Source organism: Pelobates fuscus, chromosome 3, assembly GCF_036172605.1.
Source record: "Pelobates fuscus isolate aPelFus1 chromosome 3, aPelFus1.pri, whole genome shotgun sequence".
Taxonomy (NCBI): Eukaryota; Metazoa; Chordata; class Amphibia; order Anura; family Pelobatidae; genus Pelobates; species Pelobates fuscus.
This window is the reverse complement of record NC_086319.1, coordinates 371631990-371653420: the sequence shown is the minus strand read 5'-3', so window position 1 is coordinate 371653420 and position 21431 is coordinate 371631990. Positions and strand designations below refer to the sequence as shown.

Below are 21431 nucleotides of genomic sequence, written 5' to 3'. Positions count from 1 at the left end.
TAGGAAATGTAAGTAAGCACATCTAAGAAATATAATAAATGTGGAGTGTGCTATAAAGCCAGGGTGAAACCAGTGTCAGTAGTTATTAGCCTGAGGGAGACTTTAAAGTTAAATTGTGTTGAATTGAAAAATAAAATAGCCGAGCTGTGACTATAGGTGAGTTAAGAAAGTTTAGTAAATAAACTATTTTGGCCTAGGTTTTTCAGTTCACTACAATATTGTGTAGTTTAACAAATCCAGGCACCAACCTATTTTAATATATTCAGTTAATTACATCTTTTACATTCTTTCCGAAATCCCCCACAACTATTCAAGACATCCTGCAATTTCTCCCAACTCAACTCACAAATAGTAAAACATGTAATTTGGGGTGCACAGTGAATCTTCCTGGAAATATCCTTTATTTCAAGAACCATGATTTACAACAGACAACAGTAACGGGAACAGGATGCCTGGTCCCTGATTTTGAATCCAGACCTGAACATGTTAACGTGTTCGTCCCTTCTCCATGCCACCATGGACCTCCAGGAGCTTCAGCAGCAACCTGGTACCTTATGCCTACTCATCTAACAGCCTAAACTTCTTCAGTGATATCACCCAACCATAAGCCAGATACTGAAGAAGAGAGAAGCTCCCTCAATCTAAGGACACCACTGGAAAGAGTATACATTCAGCTACCTATGGTGTAAATGAGAAAGTTGAGTTGAGAAAATGGGTCAAGCTCTGAGTTAAAGAAAGTCTCGATATAAAATGCAGTTGGATAAAAAAAAAGAAAATTATTTAGGATAGGATTGGCAGTAGCATGTTGAAGAGATGTGGGGATGAAACCAGAGATAGAGAGCAAGTGAAAATGTGTTTTAAGTTCATAACTACTAGTCTCTCAAATTAACTAAGTTGTCTGGGGAGCGTGATGATGGTTTTACATTAACAACATTTAAATATTTGACAAGTATTCTTTTGTTTTATAGATTTCAAGGCCTAAAGGAGAGCTGTTGCCCTGAAGTGCTTGAGGAATTTCTGTCTTTCCATCAGTGCAGTAGTTATTGTGAGATGCTTGGTCTGAAGTCTCTGAAAGCAAATGAAGGCCTTCAACCACCAACCAAACCTAAGGGTTCCAAAAGTCCATCTATGGGAAGAAAATCTGGGTCAGCTCAATCCAGTCCCCAGATTCAGAAAAGGGGGGTGGCGACTTCAAGTCCACAAAGTACCAGAAAAGGTGGAGTCAGCCCTAAAGCCACGCGTAAATCAACAGAAATTAGAGACACACAGTCAGCTTCGAAAAATAAAGGCAGTGAAGGACTGACAACTCTGAAACCACAATAGCACCTTACCACCGATCATTTATTTTTGTTATAACTGCCATACAGAAGTCCAGACTGAACCTTGATTACTAATCCACTAAACAAACAACAGACTTTTCATGTCCTATATGCTGCACACGGAATTGAGACTTGCGTAGGTGAACACTAAGAAAAAATATAGGCTGTTGACGGCCTAATGTTCTAATGTTCAAAGAAGGTTCAGTGGAGGTTAATTTATTCTTGCTGACCACAGTACTATATATGGAAACTTTTGACTTGGATGATTTGGGTATGTTTTCTGGGAAAGAGGAGAAGTTCTAGATGTAAGGAAAACTAAGGCATAGCGTAATGAGAAGTGAACAAATATAGTTTTAGCTATATTCCAAGGGTTTAGACAGTGGACAAGTTGGTGATAACCTTGAGAAAACCACATTGTTGATAGTAGGGTAGATGCATTGGTTTTGATGCAATTCTCAGGTTTGTTTGTGGGAGTAGATGCACCTTTAAGATAATATGGATATCTGGCATGTTACAGATTATTCTTCTACAAATAGGAAAACATATTTTACAATTCACAAATGAGATTGATGGAAGGTCGTAAACTGAAACATAAACTCTTTGCTTCCAAGTAATGAAAAAAATATTTTGAAACCAAAGTTACAATGCTGACGAACTTAGGTTGAAAAAAGGAATCCGATTGCATCACCTTTGTTAATCATAGTAGTCCATAAAAGATTTTGTCAGAAGACCGTTAGATCTTTTTTTTTTTTTTTTTTTATATAGAACCATTGTTTTTCGTAAAGGAAAACAAATCACAAAATATTCTCTAACCTTATTCACTGAATGTAGCACACATCTAGTCATTACTTTTGTAAATAAGTTATTTACCAGGTAAGGACATGTTGTCTTCTGGGAAGTACTAGAAAATAATGACTTACATTGCCAGCGTACTTTCCCAGCAAGCTCAACTTGTATATTTTAGAGGCAATAGCTTTCAACTTTTTCAACACTTCTCAGGAGCATGTAGTCACCTGTGCACCAGCACTTAAGTCACTTTGGTTTTAGCTCGTAACCAGACTATTTACTGTGTGGACAAGCATTTTGGTTAATTTCAGGGTAAAGGTTCCACTAGGAATGTAGGTGTGTTGACCTTTCGGTCTGTTGGGTTGTTTTTTTATTGTTGCTTGTGAATTGTACTGTGATCTAGTGTGGGCAGCTGCGAAAATTTAATCATGATGACCAATTAGCTATGGTTTCTGCATAGTAGTTGGTCCAAGACTATCATGTATAAACTAATCTCTCCACGGATAAATGAAATGGCCAGAACTGCAGGTAGAATGTTACTGATTTAGTCATTATCATCATCATCATCATGCTATTATAGTTTTTACTTTGTTTCACAATGTGCATGCTATGGAAAGAATACACAAATTATGTTTTTGTGACCAAGATCTGACTTTCCATTCTGTGTAATGAAATACGTGTATACTAACATGCCCTTCGGAATCCAACTGATATCTCGATTTCCATGTTAATTACTAAATATACAGTGGTAACTTTCCCAAAGTTGGTCATTTGGGTTCTCAAGCTCCATCTTCCAAAAAAAACATAGGCAGGTCAGTTGATGGCTCCATAATTTTGAGAAATTCATGATTAGTAGAAAAATACCTGAGTAGATCTTGGAAACATACTTGGTTATGGCATAGGGACGAAACATTAAGGCATCGGGAGTCCTTTCTACATCTAACATGATGGAAGGACTAACCAACTAAATCTCTGAATCCCATAGAAGCAATCTAAGAACTAATATATGCAGTCATTGTAGTCGTTCACGCAACTTACAAAGAAAATAACACTGTCTATACTCTTTGAGAAAAAGGACTATTCACAGACATTGTCTATCAGAAAACACGTGAATATTGGTGAAATATCAGTCTAGTATATTATTATACTTTGTCAATAATGTGGAAAACTGCCTTACTTTTCCTTCTGTAGAATAAATGTGTTTAGAACCTATACATACAAAAATGCCTTTTTAATAGAGGCTTCTTTCCTGGTTAATGTCACCTAGCATTAAAATCTCAGAACAAACATCAACATGCAAAGGAAATATTTTAGAGACATTATAGACAATTTTCTTTTCAGCAATTTATTTGGCATGAAACAAACATTTGAGTTCTGTATGTTCAAACTTGAGATTTTGATTTATATACTCAGTGTTCCGATACATTTTAGCTTCCTGTAATTCTTTTGGAGAGGGCTCTTATAACTGCAAATGGTACTGTAATGCAAATTGTGTTTTATTTAGGGAGGAACACTTTAAAGAGCAGTGATTCTTAACCCCTTAAGGACAGACGACGGATATATTCCGTCATGATTCCCTTTTATTCCAGAAGTTGTGTCATTAAGGGGTTAATCTTGTCTTGGACTTACATGATGCTCAAGGAATTGTGAGCATGGTGGCCAATTCTTCAATCAAAATATTATCTCAGTGACAAATATATCAATTGCCATATATAACACAGTAAATTCTACATTAGTCCCTTTGTGGTGTGTCATAGAGGAAGGCATTGCTGTCTTAACAATATTTTGTGGGCAGTTGCCTGGAATCTGATGAATAGAAGGTGCCCCTTTCAACCACAGGGGACCCACTAAGGTCACCAGTTTTGAGTCCTGACCCAAGGGTTAAGAAACACTGTTATAGACATTAATGCATGGCTGTAAAGTATAATGTTTTGATACCTAATTTAATGCAAGCCGTGCTTGGTTCTATGACTGCAAATTGACTTTAAAATATTATAACAGTACATTTAGAAAGTAGAACATTCTCTAGTTATTCACACTACTCACCTCTACTGTACTCATTTCACATGAAAGTATACCAGATATAGTTTATTGTGTAGACAACATGTCAATACCAGAATGGAAAAATAATGTATACAGAGACTCTCATCAGAAAAAGAATGAGAATCACTGTATTACCTGGATATATCTGTAGTCTTAAGGGCAATGGCAGAATGCAGTAATAATGATACGATCAACAATCTTGGTAAGATAAATTACCCTGACGAAGGTGCACTTAGTATTGCACCGAAACGCGCGTCAGGGTTTTTTTTCTCTCCGTGGGTTATGGGCACTGGGTACTGCACTGTATACTTATAAGCATGTTTTGACTAATAATATGTAACACTTTCTTATTATTTATTCCTCCTATGCCTATCTAGCCAGTTTTACAGGGAGAGAGGCTTTGCAAGTTAACTATTTCCAGTTCAATTTTTGCCTGGCATAAGACTTTTCATTATTATCCTCCTCCATAATTTATACTTGGCTAGTACCGGTCTCCAAGGTTTATGTTAATTACATTGGTATACATATATGTACTTTCTATTGGAGAGCTCTGACTAATACCTCCAATTGTATTTATATATGTTTTTGGTAATTGGGCAGTATTTGGCTATCCTGCCTGCATCTAGGGACCGCAATCCTTTTTCTGTTCCCTCAGTTGGGGCAGAGACCATATCACCTATCATATAGCCTATATTTGTCTCTGGGATGATCTGGTGTTTTAATGTAGCTGACTGCAGTATATTGGGGGTCCATTAGAGTCTCTATTTTTTGAGCCAGTGTATTGAAGCTAATTTTATTATATTGATTTTTACTCTATTTAAACATAGTCCCCTTTCTCTGAGCTGATACCTATTTGTAGGCACAGGAGTTAATTTTATTAGGTGGTTATTCATTAGTTTTTTTGTTGGTGTACTTTATCTTACCAAGATTGTTGATCTTATCCTTATTACTGCATTACTACCATTACCCTTAAGACTACAGATATATCCAGGTAATACAGTGATTCTCATTCTTTTTTTGATGAGAGTCTCTGTATACACTCTTTTTCCATTCTTGTATAGTTTATTATAGGGTTACGCCCTGAGAGACCCCTGGAGTCTCATATAGGTGCTTAGGATAGCCGGCTTCACCTTAACACTACTGTTTTTAGTGTTGTGGTAGGAACCGCTTAGTTATCCTATACTTTCAACATGTCAGTACCATTTAATTTTATATATATTCAGACCAGATGAAATGTCATGGGTAAATACATGCAAAGTGTTTTATTTCATAACAAGACTTTAAAATTCATACAATATCATATGAAATGACAAATTTTAAATATTTGGTCATCCGTTATTAATCAAAATAGTTGTAACAACCTCAATAGTAAATACCGGACAAAATGATCATCTGAGGGGGGAGACCAAATAATATGCAAAATTATGTTTTGTGAATGACATATTTTACTATGTTGACAACATTTTTGTGTTTCTGCTAAAGAAAACCACTTGTCAAACTAGTAATTGTAAACTGCTTATAAAGTTGCCATGCTTTGAACAGTAACAGCTTTATTTATCAGTTTCCTGAAATGTTACGAAAAATAATAATTTTGCCTCAAGCTTAAATCCAAGCATTTCACAGATCATTTTGTTTTGTCTTCCAAGGTGACTTGTGATAAGAGAATGTTTTTGTGTGTTTGTGCGCATTTGTCATTAAATCTCATATTAGTGAAATTGATGCTTAAAGACCCCGTATGTTTAAAAAAAAATTCCTTCGTTTGATGGATGGAAAGATTAATTTTAAGCATGGGATTTCATTTTTAGAAAGAAGTTGTATATTTTAAATTCATACCATTTGATTGCTATTTTGGAATTTTCTGTCAAAATCAGATGAAATATTACTTTCTTTCATTTTCATTCAAAATTGGAAACTGTTATCAAATCAAACAAAATATATTATAACTAAACAGCACAAATCTGCAAAATGTGTAAATTATAGTCAGATTCAACGTTATTTCTAAAAAAAAAAATTGAGATTTCGAAATATAAAACTTCTTCTATTAAACAATTGAAATTGGTTATTTTTTTATTTTAATTTTAGTGGCATAATGATCAATGGAAGATGATAAATAGTATATGGTAAGAACGCCAGCATTAGTCAAACAGTTATAGAGGGTTGCATCCAATATAACCAAAGTAAAATAGTGTATAAAGAATGTTAAAGAATATAAGAATACAATGAATAATTATTTGAAGTGTAAACCATAGAGGTATATAGAACAGCAATGTCTTCCAAGTTGTCAAAAACTATATCCAAAAATTGTATACAAAAATATAAAATAGTTATGGAGGCCTGATGCATTGCTTTTCGTCACCACATTAATAAAATATTATTGTAAGTTTTATCAACAGGTGAAACACTTGTGTATCAATGAAAATATATATATATATATATACAATACAGAGACAAATCAAGAATTTGTCAATTCTCATCCCAGTATTCCAAAAAAGGAAATGGTCAAGCCTACTTAAAATGCAAACACAATATAATAAAGGAACACGCCAAGCACTGTAGCCATGACAGCTCGTTGTAGTGGTTATGATGTAGGGAATGCCCTAGATTTTTCCCAGTTTAATTTGTCAAATTGTTTTAGAATATTCAAACTGCTTATGTGGGTCCTACTGGCCACCCATGCCTCTAACCCATGCTTCTAGATTCTCCTGCAAGAGAATACGGTTAGCACTATGGAGCTTAGTAGGACTTCACTTATTGGCTGAGAATGTTGCTTAAGCACACTCAACCAATTAGGACATTCCTGTATCATCTGGGCTTAGGCTGAGCAGAGACATCTGGCTTCTCCTGCAGAAGAAGACCAGATGTGGTGTGGGCACTTTGGAAACCCATGGTAAGTTGTCAAATCATTCAAAAAAGGTCTGACAAATTATACTGAGAGAAGACCAGGGTACTCCTGTCATTATTACCAATACTATGAGCTGTTTTGGTTATGGTGCTTGGAATGATTATCTACATAGAGCAGTTTCACAGTGGTGTCAAAATAATGAACTAACATGGTATATTAAACCTACTATAGCAGTTGAAGCCAGTGGTGTGAAGATGGTTCACAATTTCAAAATACAGGGTATACTCTACATTCAGCTATGGAAAGAAAACTTTATAATTAGCTTATGTATCTTATTTAGTGATATTTTGCAATTTTTGCTTTCATTCGTAGTCATCTCCAAGTCCTTCAAGACACATGGCAAACCACATTCTTTATGTCTTTGTGCCTATACGTGTCTACTAGTCCTACAATGGGGAAATCCAGCCATTTGTCCAATTGGAGTGTTCAAACTCCTCATGCAGGCCAGATGAACAAGGTTTTTTATGTCGATCAAGTACATTAAACATTTAATGTAGGCTAGGAGAACAAGATTCTCTGTGTCAGCCAGATCAACTAAACTTCTGATGTAGGTCATATAGCCATAGATACCTGACCTTCATGGTAAATCTTGTTCACCTGGTCTACATGGAGAACTTTGCCCACCAGGACTTATCAAAGGCTAGGTGAAAACATTCCAGTATCTTAGACGTGTGTACCTTCAGAACATCACTGGCTCTAATAGGGCACATAGACCAAAATGTTGGAGATGTCTCCAGTGTTTGTGTCCTTTGAATATCACTGTCCCTAATGGCTATTTTGATAACCTTTTACATATAATTTTTATTTTTTTAGGTAGATAAAGTTTAGCATTGGGAATATGGTGGGCCCTCATTTCTATACCTGGATGCCTTTCAGGAATGCCAGTATTGTATTGGCCTATTAGAATTCATTGTGTATTTATGTTCACATATACATGGATACATATTCAGCAATATGCCACTGTCAAGTAAGAGGCAAAGAACCCGGTATATTATTACATTCTTCCAAACAGTATTTTTAATTAAGTTTCATTCCAATTTCAAAACGCATTGTTCATAATAAAGGAAAAGAAATATGTATGTGGGAAAAAAAGTTAAACTACCAATGCCTAAATGATCTTCTTTGGTGCTATGCCAGACTACCTATTCTGAATTGCACTAGCAAAAACAGCTAATTATCTAAATTGGATTTGGATAATTTGATAAAACACAAGCAAATATATCCCATAAAGACAGATATTCTAGGTTTATTTTGTGATAAATGTGACAGCCAAAGGGATATAAATACCGATTACATTTCAAGCCAAATTCCTTTGGTTCCATATTACTCCACAGGGAAAGTGATATATTATGGACATTTCAGAAACTACCAATAAAACACATTTCATAATGTGTTTGAAGACAATATAGCTGCACAGGCTATGAATTGTGCTGGCACTAAATAACTGTAATATTTACTCTCTTCTCATTTTATTTGAAGGGACACTATAGTCACCCAAACAACTTTAGCTTAATGAAGCAGTTTTGGTGTATAGAACATGCCCCTGCAGCCTCACTGCTCAATCCTCTGCCATTTAGGAGTTAAATCCCTTTGTTTATGAACCCTAGTCACACCTCCCTGCATGTGACTTACACAGCCTCCCATAAACACTTCCTGTAAAGAGTCATCTAAAGTTTATCCTTCCTTTATTGCAAGTTCTGTTTAATTAAGATTTTCTTATCCCCTGCTATGTTAATAGCTTGCTAGACCCTACAAGAGCCTCCTGTATGTGATTAAAGTTCAATTTAGAGATTGAGATACAATTATTTAAGGTAAATTACATCTGTTTGAAAGTGAAACCAGTTTTTTTTTTTCATGCAGGCTCTGTCAATCATAGCCAGGGGAGGTGTGGCTAGGGCTGCATAAACAGAAACAAAGTGATTTAACTCCTAAATGGCAGTGAATTGAGCAGTGAAACCTGAGAAGCATGATCTATACACTAAAACTTCATTAAACTAAAGTTGTTTAGGTGACTATAGTGTCCGTTTAATAATAATTTGCAGAAAATACTGTATTCAGTGAGTTCACAAGGCTGTAAACGCTTGGCCAAGGTGGAAACATTGAAAAGTGATTGAAATCAAGATGTATCTCAAAGTCTAAAGTAAAAAGGAGTGTGGACTCATTTGGTCAAAATTGAACATTAAATACATTAAATAAACATATTCGGGGTTATTCGCCAAACCACGAAATTTCAATAACTTACCAACCAAGATTCAAATGAGAACAAAACAGCTGAATTGGAAAAGTCATTTTTGTTTAATTTGCAATTCCTGACAATTCACTGGTTACTGAATAACTCGGTTTATAAATTGCTGCTAAAAATAGCACTTTGTTGTGTACGTAAGATTTCCAACTACAAATATGAATTTTAGCTAAATATTTGCTAATGACTGAAAGCATGCCTCATATGTTACACAAATTCTTTGCCCCTGGTTTCCTGCTAAGTAAAAAGGACTCAATAGGCACCCAAACCACTTCATCTCAATCTTCATCTTTTTAATACTGCTACTGAAAACACTGCTGTTTTTCAGAAACGTCAGTGTTTTCATTGCAGGATTAACATGCCGTGTTTGGCGCTTCCGACCCAACATCCGCGTTAAACTCTGCTAATGAAATCAGGTGGTCTCATAGCGCTACGTTTTGCCATGCGTGCGAACTAACCTTCCCTAGGGGGAAACATTCTCTTGACGGATCGATTACGATTAAATCAGTTTAGCAGCTGAAATGGAACTTTGCTTACGCTCTGCCCATTGCGACAATTTGCCAAAGGTCCCTACTAATTAATTCACAAAAATAAAACCAACGTGAAAAAAAAGGAACAGAGCCGTTTTAATTTTCTTTTTTTGTCTCTATTGGCTGTCAATCATACAGCCACATTAAGGGGTTCTATTTAAATAGATTCAATAATTGAATCTATTTATATGTCTGAATGTGTATAAAGTACAGAAAAGGGTGTGCTTCCCTGATAGGTGGAAGTAGTGGAGGTATTGGTGCTATAGAATGCTCAACTGGATCAGGATTCACCAATCCTGGGTAAGAGCACAATTATAAAAACTACTAGAAGTAAGTATCCAGGAGCTAATATTTAGAGTATAAAATTGATAAATTAATAGAAAGTGGTAGTGGTACAAAATGTAATAGATAAAAGAAAAGCAATATAGGAGTTTGTAGAATGTGAATTGTGAAATAATATGTTGAAATATTAGAATATCCTAAATACAATACTGTAATAAAAACTGACCTAAAATGAGTACGTAAAGATAAATCTAAATTTTAGAATAATTAAAATTTGTTGATTGATCCTATTTAAATTTATCTTTACATGTTATCTGAGTGTATCTATTCCATTTTATACCACTACCACTTTCTATTAATGTATATCTTTTATTCTCTAAATATTAGCTCCTGGATATTATGCAAGCATTTAGTCGTTTTTACGTTTGTTATTTCGATGTCTGACATCAAAACCAGTGGAATGGTCTGATCAAAGCAATAGCCGTGCATGTGCCAACCGAACGTTTCTAATTAAAGAATATTTGGTTGGCCACTTCCTGGCATGAACAAAGCCATTTGTGCTTGTCAGAAATACTTCAACCTCAGAATCAATTTCTGCAGCTAATGCGAGGTAAGTACTTTTAGAAGTTAGGATGAGATTTAAAAAAGAAATTAAAAAAATGCATCTTTTGTTTTGCGTTAAAACACCTTGTTAAATTTAATTAAAAACATGCATTTTTTTTAAGCATATTCCTTTAGCTGTTTTTAAATCTGTGGTGCTAATGTTTATTGATTATGGTGCTAGTGTTTATTGATTGTGGTGCAGTTTATTGATGGCATCAATAAATTGCGATCTTTAAGTTTGGATTCCAGTATTGTTGAATGCGTTAGACAGTGGCTGAGTGACAGGAAACAGAGGATTGTAGTCAACGGAGTATATTGGAACCAAGGTCTAGTTACCAGTGGGTTACCCCAGGGATCTGTACTTGGACCCATTCTCTTGAACGGTTTTATTAGTTATATTGTAGAAGGTCTTGATGGTAAGGTATGTATTTTTGCTGATGATACTAAGATATGTAACAGGGTTGATGTTCTAGGGATAAGCCAAATGGCAAATGATTTAGGTAAACTAGAAAAATGGTCAGAGTTGTGGCAACTGACATTTAATGTGGATAAGTGCAAGAAAATGCATCTTGGACGTAACAACCCAAGGGCAGAGTACAGGATATTTGATAGAGTCATAACCTCAACATATGAAGAAATGGATTTAGGGGTGATTATTTTAGATGACTTCAAGGTAGGCAGACAATGTAATAGAGCAGAAGGAAATGCTAGCAGAATGCTTGGTTGTATAGGGAGAGGTATTAGCAGTAGAAAGCGGGAAGTGCTCATGCCATTGTACAGAACACTGGTGAGACCTCACTTGGAGTACTGTACGCAGTACTGGAGACCGTATCTCTAGAAGGATATTAATACTTTCGAGAGAGTTCAGAGAAGGGCTACTAAACTGGTTCATGGATTGCAGGATAAAACTTACCAGGAAAGGTTAAAGGATCTTAACATGTATAGCTTGGAGGAAAGACGAGACAGGGGGGATATGATAGAAACATTTAAATACATAAAGGGAATCAACACAGTAAAGGAGGAGACTATATTTAAAAGAAGAAAAACTACCACAACAAGAGGACATAGTCTTAAATTAGACATTTATGTTTCTATGTAAATCCATTACATTCTCAAACTAGACAATCCTGAAAAAATTCTGGATTAATAGAAAAATGAAAAAGATATCTGTTTTTTGCAAATATATATATAAGTTTGTTACATATTTGTACCTTGTTTGCTATAGCCAAACTTAATTTCTAGAAATGTGTTACATGCTCTTGACAACTCTATGACAACCTGCTCATCCATAAAGCAACATTATATCACCTTGAGTTGGATCTGAATATATGGAAATTGGAATAAATATGAAAATTGGTTTAGCAGATTATTGCTGGTAACAGAATAAGGCCCCATGCCTTTATTCTACATAGGATAATTTATGCAGAACCGTAAATTTAAAGGGACATTATATTCACTATATTCATGCAGGGGCATGATCTATACACCAACACCTATATTCAACAATTTTAGCTGAATTAAGCAGTTTGGTGTATAGATCATGTCCCTGCAGTCTCACTATTCACATATCTGCTATTTAAAACGCTTTTTAAAAACTTCCTGTAAAGAGACATATAACGTATACACAAACTTTATTGCATGGTCTGTTTAATTTAGAATTTTTTTTATCTCCTGCTCTGTTACTAGTCTTCTAGAACCTGCAGGAGCCTCCTGTGTGTGATTAAAGTTAAATGTACAGAGCAAGCAATAAAAAAATATCTAAAGTGAGTTAACATCTGATTGAAAATGAAACCATCATTTCATGCAGGCTGTGTCAATCACAGCCTTGGGAGATGTAACTAGACCTGCATACACATAAACAAAAGTGATTGAACTCCTAAATGGCAGATAATTAAATAGTGAGACTGCAGGGGCACGATCTATACACCCAAACTTCTTCATTAAGCCAAAGCTGTTTTGATGCCCAAGGTATCCCTTTAAGCAGTGATTCAATGCATAGGGAACCTGAAGGATTTGACACAGACAAATGGGTATTTTGGTTTGGAGGATCCTGATCCCAATATTACAGTCAGGTAATAGAGATCCCCAGATGTTGTAGAACTACATCTAGAACCCATGATGCTTTGTCATTCTAAATGCATTCTAAAGGCATGCAAAGCATCACGGGAGTTGTAGTCTTACAACATCTGGGGATCTACCTGGTAAACTGAAATATGATGTATAGAGTGTCGCAGTTGTCCAGGAGAAGACACTGCAAGCTAAAAGGAAAAGATGTAACCTTTCATTGCAATTTTGTAAAAAAATATTTTTAAACAATATTCAAAACTCTTTAAATAATGGACAATCTACTTCCAAAACGAGAATGGATAGACTAACTTCAATCGCAATTTAACTGTAGTAGTACGAGTATGAACCAGTCAGTACACTATTTGGCAAGCTTTCAGGGCATGTAAACCGCTTTGGATAATTATACATTTAATGATCAAGAATTGGAACACTAAACAAATGGATCCACACCTCCTGACTGTGTATTGTGAAGTTGCACTTATGTGATATATTGCCGTGGTTATGCACAGTTTCATCTCCATTGTTAAATAGTGTACATTTTCTGTCTCTGTTTTGTTAAGATAAAATGTACATACCAGATTTTATTCACTGTGTGCTCAACTGGTATGTTCCAAATGCAATAAAAAAAAAATGCAATATTTAGGTTCTATTTGCTTTTCTGATTTCAACTGGTAACCAAATGTAACGAAAAGACAGTAGATCGTCGATAACCTATTGTGTTTTTTTTTTTTTCTTTTCTCTTTTGCTCCTGTGTTCTGTTGTCCCACTTTTTTCTCTTTTGTGGTCTCCCCATTTAAATATACTTTAATGGATAACAACTTGTAAACCAAAGAATGTTAGTATAAAGGAGGGACTCAATGCACCATATTATGGCAGCAATGACCGCACTGTAGAAGAGGTAAATATTAAAGGGACACTGTAGGCCCCCAGACCACTTCAGCTCATTGACTTCAGCCCTATTGCACTTAGTGTTGCAATGTAAAACATTGCAGTTCCAGAGAACTGCAATGTTTATTTTTTTTTTTTTTTTTTTTTTGGCAGCTTACATCTTTTTTTTGTTTGTTTTAATCATCTTTATTTAATAATTTTTGTTTTGTACAGTCAACCAATATATTGGATGGTAATCATTAAACATATCAAAAACATTTGTGTATTTTGGTTTTAGTTTACATCATATTCAAATCACAAGTGTATTGCTCTATTATAATAAAAATATCGAAAAAAAAAAAACATCATAGAGAGTAATTTATCTAACTTACCAAGAAATAAATACATCTTTCACACATTCATTCATACCTTCAGACTGAGAGATAGATCCATCCCAGCTAGTTATCATCAGTCAGGAGTAAAAAAGAAAAAAACATAGAAGATGTCCATATTGTTAATTCAATATGGGCAGGGATTTGTTAGGCGGGGAGGCCATGTTAGTTAGGGTAGACATCATTGAGTCTTGAATTGTTTTCCATTGAGATTGATAACTATCTCTAGTCATTCCTTTAAGCAAAAAAAACATTATAATCCTATCCAAAAAAACATCTTAATGATGCACAACTCGTGATCGTCCAGGACTATATCAATGTTTCTACGCATAGAAGGGGTAAGTAATAGTAAATCAAACCCCCAGTTTGCATTCATCTTAACATTAGGTCATAAAGATGTAATAGAGTTACCCATATTTTCACCACCTTTAGTACATTGCATTAGTATTACAGTTAACAAATAGTAGGAGTAGTTCCAGAGAACTGCAATGTAAAACATTGCAGCTATAAGTCTGCGGAATCGGAATGGACGTTTGGTTCGTTATCTGACGCTGGACGTACTCCAGGACGACCTCCAGCATCAGATTTTTCCTATAGGAAAGCATTGAATAATATGTGGAGGTCTAATGAGAGCGCAGCTATTGCCGCGCATGCGCATTAGGACTCTCCTGCTGGGTGAAGTTGGCGGGAGGTACGTGGGCAGAAGGGGTTTTAGACCTCAGCATCAGATTATTCCCATAGGAAAGCATTGAATAATATGGGGAGGTCTAATGTGAGGGCAGTTATTGCTACGCATGCGCATTAGGTCTCCCCCGCCGGGTGACGTTGGCAGGGGAGCGTGGACGGATTGGGGTTTGAATCGCGGGAGGGGGGAACCTTTTAAATCACATAGTGTCAGGAAATAGTATCTTAATATATATATATATATATAAATATAAGCTATGGCTGCCATTATGTAGTGTGTCGAGTCCTTCCTGCCTACTACTACACAACCGGCGCCAGCTTGAGAACAGTTGCTTTATTCCATTGACAAAGAAATATCACAACAACTATAGAGCAAGTGATGTTGCTGCTGTGACAGAGAGCATGAAAGCACCTATAGAAGACCATCTATTGATTTGTAGTCCTGTCACTGGTAGCAAAATTGCTGAATTTCACGGCCAACTTGTAATCTCCTACTCTCTCCTCGCAAACAATGAGGTAGCTAAATCTGCAAGTTTGATTGGATGATTGGTTAACATCAAACGAGTAGTATAAATACAAATACAAATGCATTAAAGATAATAAATTATATTTTAATTCATATTCACAAAATTATTTTAAACCCTATAAAATTGTAAAAAGTAGCTCAAGAAAATGATTGCACTTTTTTTTAATTATAGTTGCTGTTAAATAAACAAATTGATTTATTTACAATGACTTTGACTGCCATGGAGATGTGCAGTGTATTATTTCATAACCCCTTGTCTACGACCTGCCACTCGAGGGGATAACGCATGTTCATTGAATTTCTTTGATTCCTCAATATTGGTTCTAGATTATCGCTGTAATTCAGTTCATGAGGACGTCTTTTGAAAACCCCATGCTAAAAAAATAAATCTGTTCCAAACTTAAGGCATCACATCCTGTGAATTATGACTCCAGTGAATTAAGGGACACATTAAGGGACCGTGAATTGATTAAATTTTAAAGCTATAAGATTATCTGTTCCATGTTCAGTAATATGACATGTAGAAGAAGTAAACACAGCCTAATGGCTCCTTGGAAAGCACTATAGATGATTTGAGATTCACCGATTTTCTGCTTAATCTGCTAATGATAGGTTCGGGGCTAACTTGAAAACCTCGTCAAGCAGAGAAACGTGATGTGGGCATCTGTTTAATATTAGTAGTATTGTTATTTATATAGCGCCAAGATATACCGCAGTACTTTATAGTCATAAAATGGGGATAATTGGCAACATGTAGTTGACATATTAAATATTAACAGAGAAAAGAGGTAGGAAGGCCCTGCTCAAACAAGCTTACAATCTACGAGGAAGGGGTAGAGACACACAAGAGGAAGTAAAGCATGTCAGAGGGGAGGAGTAGGTCAAATATGCCGTTAGCACTGAGAAAGTTAGCTAGACAATAAACACAAGCCGCTCAAGAAGCTTAGCAGCAAAGAGGAGTAGGAATATGGATGGTAGTTAGAAGGAGAAATGGGGTCATATTTTGATTGCATATTTAGGGGAGTAGAGGAAGATGCCTCAGATCAGGGGAGGCAATGAAGAGGACAGAAGAAGTTTAGAGACCTCTTCTTCAGAGACTGGGGGGAAGGAGTTAAAAGTGGAAGAGGGGACAGCATGGAAGCTGTGTTGATTGGACAAGGAACACTGACCTGGCTTTCTTTGGTTGGCCTAAGTTTAAAAAAACATTTTATCTCAAATCACAAGTCAAATCGGTCCATCTAAATGTAAACCACATATTCAAGAGACAGTAGAGTATTTGCTGAGGGGTAATTTCATACTATGACAAAACAGTGACTACAGTGCAATAAATGGCTAAAGAATATCCTCAAACAGTTGGTTCCTAAAAAGCTAAAACAAATTTATCATAACCATAGTGAGCTGCAATAGTAAAGTCCTGAATATGAATTAAGCAATGAAAATTGACTTCTATTAATAAGTAGGATGGGTGAAGAAAGTTTGCTGCATGTCACCAAAGTAATGGAAATATTAAATAAAAAACGCATCTTCTGATATCGGGTACTGAATCCAAATACACTGTATGAAGTCCTGTTCATCCTTTGAATTATTGTAATACCAATAGTACATGGTCAGAGGAATTGATGAAGTGTTATCGTTCTTGCTTGTGGAGAGTAAAAAGTTTCTTATAATTCCCAATAATGTCATCGTGTGAGGCACGTCTGTCCGTCCAGTGCATAAAGAATCCAGCTTGTTTGTCCATTAGCTAAAAATTTGGCAGCTGCTGGTTACAAGCTAGTGCAGTCCGTGTTGTTGTAAAACATACAGCAGTTTTGTAGATACAGGGGAGAGGAAGTAACATTTTGCCATTTACCTCCAAATGAAAGTATTCCATTTTGAACTTCAGCACTGTATTGACAATACAAAAAAAAGACAAACAAGCAAACAAACAATTAACAACAAAGCATGATAACTAATTGATGATATTAGAGCTGTAGGAGTGGTTATATATCACGCATTACGAAAGCTTCCCCTGCTTCTCCTGCAAAGCATTTCCTGTGTGAGAGGCTGATAGTCGGCAGATGGGAAGTGATCCCTTCCACTTCCTGTCCAGCCTCACACACAGACACTGGAGGACCCGAGACAGAGCTGAGTTTTATGCCCTCAATAACTGTTCCTGCAACTCTGTTATTAAGGCTGACTTGACTACAGAGGATGCTGGCCCAGGCTTCTGTTACTTATCTCTCCCCACCAGCATATCCAAGCTCATAAGGGCACATTACAAGTGCTGCCAGGTGTCTACTCTGCCTAATGTGAAATACGGCCCTGCCCATAATTCATGACGATAGCTATAAGTGGGCTTACAGTTAATTTGTCAACATTATGTTTTGTAGTAGTAAATGGCGCTTCATTTCATGTAGTTAGGTTTTTTAAATCATGTAAATTATTCCCTTACTCTTCCTCTATACGTTTTGTTAACTGCCATTTTGAGTGTGTTTAGGGAGGAAGGTGCCATTTTCCAATCACTCTAACTTGCCTGGTGCTGTGTGTTTGTCAGGCCGCCCGCCGTGTCCGCTCCTGCCAGAGAGCGGTATGGGTCCAGGCGCGCATCGTTGCGGCAGCATTCCCACACGTCAAGGTGAATGACGCCGGATCCTTACCTGTGCTGCCGACACCCGCCGGGTCTGCTCATGCCCGGGAGCGGACTGGGACACGGCGGGCATATCTCGGTCTGGCGGCATTCCCACGTGGTGCCCATCACTCACCTAAGCTCCTGACGGTAGCTCCTCCCCCTCACACAGCGGCCGGGTGTGCAATCATTAGAGATCCCGGCCGCTGCAGATTAGATGCTTTTAAGGGTTTGTAATTAACCGTTAGAGTGCCATTCCATTTTGAACGTGTGGGTGTTCAAAATGGAATGGCACTCTAAGGGTTAATTACAAACCCTTAAAAGCATCTAATCTACAGCGGCCGGAATCTCTAGTGATTGCACACACGTCCACTATCACATGCTTCAGGGGGCACCTTAGGCTATATATACCTTTTTGTCCATTTCTCTTTGCCCTGTCGTGGTTTCCATTGTGGTTATCCGAGAACGCGTTCGTTGTATTGAATCTAGTGTATTTGGCTTTCCTTCTGACTATCCGATCTCTGTATTCCTTGACCTTTGGCTTGGCTCCTGACTATTCTGACTTCTATATACCCTGACCCTTGGATTTTCATTGTTTCCCTGATTTCTGCATTCTTGTCCATATCCTGTCTTGTGTTTTTTTCTTTTATATGTTAAATCCGTCCATTCTAAGGCCTGGTAATACGTCTTAGGGTTTTCATTAATTTTTACTTAAGTTCTGCGTGTTGGGCATCAGCTATTCCTGACAGCGTTTATAGACAGATGACATACTATTTCATCGCCCTGTGCCCAGTTCAAAGCATGTTTGCTCTGTGTTCTGTATCCCTGTCACTCTCCTAATTCTCCCTTTGGCTCTGTCATATGAATGACTTTAGTGAACTGGGCTGGTTTGCCTTCTCTGCCTTATCACACATGCAAACCTGTCTTTTAGGGCATCCAGGATCTTATTCCAATGCAAAGTCAATTGGTGACATTAGAAACTCTGTTAGAGCAGACTAAGCATATCTGGGTGGTAATACCAGGGTCTTTTTGAAGCTGGACAGGAAGTGGAAGAGATCACTTCACATCTGCTCACTAACAGCCTCAACATAGGAGATGCCTTGCAGAAGCAGGGACAGCACTGAGTGGTGCACACTGTATAACAGCTACTGCAGACCAACAACCAATCATATGAGAGTGACTGGATTACACAAGACATAGCAGGGTGAGCAATTTGCAAATAACCCTTCAGACTCCACATGCCCTAAATATCCTTTACCCTAATCCTAAATTTAACCCTAAACTAACTCTAATGTTAAATGCTCTCAAAACCTCCTTTAACCTAACATTCTTTAAAGGGACACTATAGTCACCTGAACAGCTTCAGCTTAAAGAGGTTGTTCAGGTGAGAACTATAGCTCCCTGCAGTCTGAGAAAATACATTGTTTACATTGAAAGCTAGGAACACCTCCAGTTGCAGTCACTCAGAGTGAACCAGAGGCACTTCGGAGTTGATGGAGGCATAATATGCCTCCATCCACTCAGATATGCTGTCAGCAAAGCACAGGGCAGCACTGTGCACAGCATCCTGTGATTCAGTATCTCCTCCCTCTGCATGCAGACACTGAACTTTCCTCATAGAGATTAATTGATTCAATTCATCTCTATGAGGAGATGCTGATTGGCCAGGGCTGTGTTTGAATCAGTGCCCTGATCTGCCTCCTTGTCAGTCTCAGCCAATCCTATGGGGAAGCACTGTGATTGGATCAGGCTACCACATGTCAGCAGACTGCTTGTTTTTCTGAGTCTAACAGCATGCAGATTTACAGCTTCAAGCTTGAAAACAGTAAGATTTTTACTATATTTATGGAGGCATGAGGGTTCCAGGGGGGCTAGATGGTGGTGTTAACACTATAGGGTCAGGAATAAAATTTTGTGTTCCTGACCCTATAGTGATCCTTTAACTTTAACTTTACACAGCTGCATACACTCACTATCTATAGAGTTGTTAACACAACACATTCAAAGCAGGAATATGGGCATACATAGTGACATATGCAGTTGTCAAATATCAATATATGGTTTTTTTAGATGTTTTTTATGCCTGCAGTGACTAGTTAATAAAGTCAATAAACTCAGTGTATCTGTTCTATAATTTATTTATTTTTTAATTTTTTTTTTGGGGGGGGGAGGGGGAGCAGCAGGGGGCACCTTAGAATGATGTGCCTAGAGGCACCTGATGTGTAAATCCAGCCTAGGGAGCACTGCCCCATCTGGCAGTGTCCAGTGATCAGGAAGACAGACAGACAGAGTAAAGGTGAATGACCCATTTCTAATGCATACTAATTAATAGAAAACATCACTCACCTTCCAAAAATGTCCTCACAGCAGGCATAGAGACTGTAGCTCTGATTCAAAGCACCCCCTTGGCTAAAGAAACCCAAGCAATCCAATTGAGGCGGGTAGTACAAAATTCCTAAAATAAATAAATATGTAAGTTACCCAATCTCTCAGTATTTTTGGATAGAAACATTTTCTGCAGCTAAGATTTATTTTATTAAAAAGACACTCCAGACACCTACGGCACTTCAGCATAGATAGGGTTAAAGGAACACTCCAAACTGTTAAACTGAATGTTGGTTTTTATATTTATGCAGTTCTCCTAATCACAAATATATTACATGTTCAGTGCGAGAAGTGCTCCCCAAAAGCAATCAAGTCAAAATGTAAAAAGCAGACACACACAGGAGTATTGCACAAAATCCACCACTTTTCTATCCTTCATTCACCCCAAAAGGTTTAAAATGTACTCCAATGTCTAGAAGTGGAATCTATCCTATTAAGGGCCAATTTTCGGCTGTGATTCAAATCTGGCGTTGGAGGTCCAAATTATTTTCGGGGCACCTTACAGTTACTGCTGGAAGATACATGGCATATTTCATGCAGATGTTAGGGTTTTTGGGATCCTTTTGTCGCAAAATGTCATCAGCCGTTTTGGATTACAGATTCCCTGAGTTACCAATGACAAACAGACTGATTCATACGTTTAAATCACACCTAATGATCTAGCAATTGTAGGACAGATACTGTCCCACCATATTTTTAAAAAACTAATTTATAATAAACTCAATTTTAATACTTATCTTGAGGTCCCACTGAGCAAATGCGACATTATGGTGATTTTGTCCAATCCTAATAAGCCTAACACACCAAAGAGACCCAATATAACGATCTCAGATTATGTTTTGGCTAGTTCTCTAGAGAGAACTAGCTTGGCATTTCAGACCTGACGGCCTTCGTTGTTTGGACCAGCCTCATATGCAAATTGTTCCCACAGTAATAGCACATGAGATCTAAAACTTTCTTGAACGGTATCTAACAACTAATCAAGCTGTTTTTGTAGATCCCTAGAATAGCCCAGATAGTCATTAGTCAATTAGTCATGAAGTCACTAGTCATATTGTCTATGATACATCAATGATATATCAGAATCCTGTCTTTCAGCCTAAGATTTGGAACAATATTTGAGTTTCTAAATTAAAAGATGAGTTAACACTGGACTAAGATAAATAAGTTGGCATATATCACCCCATTATACTCGTGC

General features: G+C 37.0%; 2 protein-coding genes across 3 annotated transcripts in view; one reads left to right on the top strand and one right to left on the bottom strand.

Moving 5' to 3' along the window:
• The window catches only part of ALPK3 (alpha kinase 3), a 121735-nt gene extending 118205 nt beyond the window's left edge, over positions 1-3530 (top strand). For both annotated transcript variants that reach the window (XM_063449427.1, XM_063449426.1), the window contains one exon: positions 969-3530. In XM_063449427.1, the coding sequence (XP_063305497.1) occupies positions 969-1323 (355 nt within the window). In that variant the 3' untranslated portion in view covers positions 1324-3530. The remainder of the gene's footprint in view (positions 1-968) is intronic.
• Positions 3531-16290: 12760 nt separating this feature from the next.
• The window catches only part of LOC134601427 (sodium/nucleoside cotransporter 2-like), a 94525-nt gene continuing 89384 nt past the window's right edge, over positions 16291-21431 (bottom strand). Inside the window, exons 18-19 of the mRNA XM_063445912.1 lie at positions 20195-20303; positions 16291-17127 (exon numbers count right to left, since the gene is read on the bottom strand). Coding sequence (XP_063301982.1) covers positions 17007-17127; positions 20195-20303 — 230 coding nt within the window. The 3' untranslated portion in view covers positions 16291-17006. The remainder of the gene's footprint in view (positions 17128-20194; positions 20304-21431) is intronic.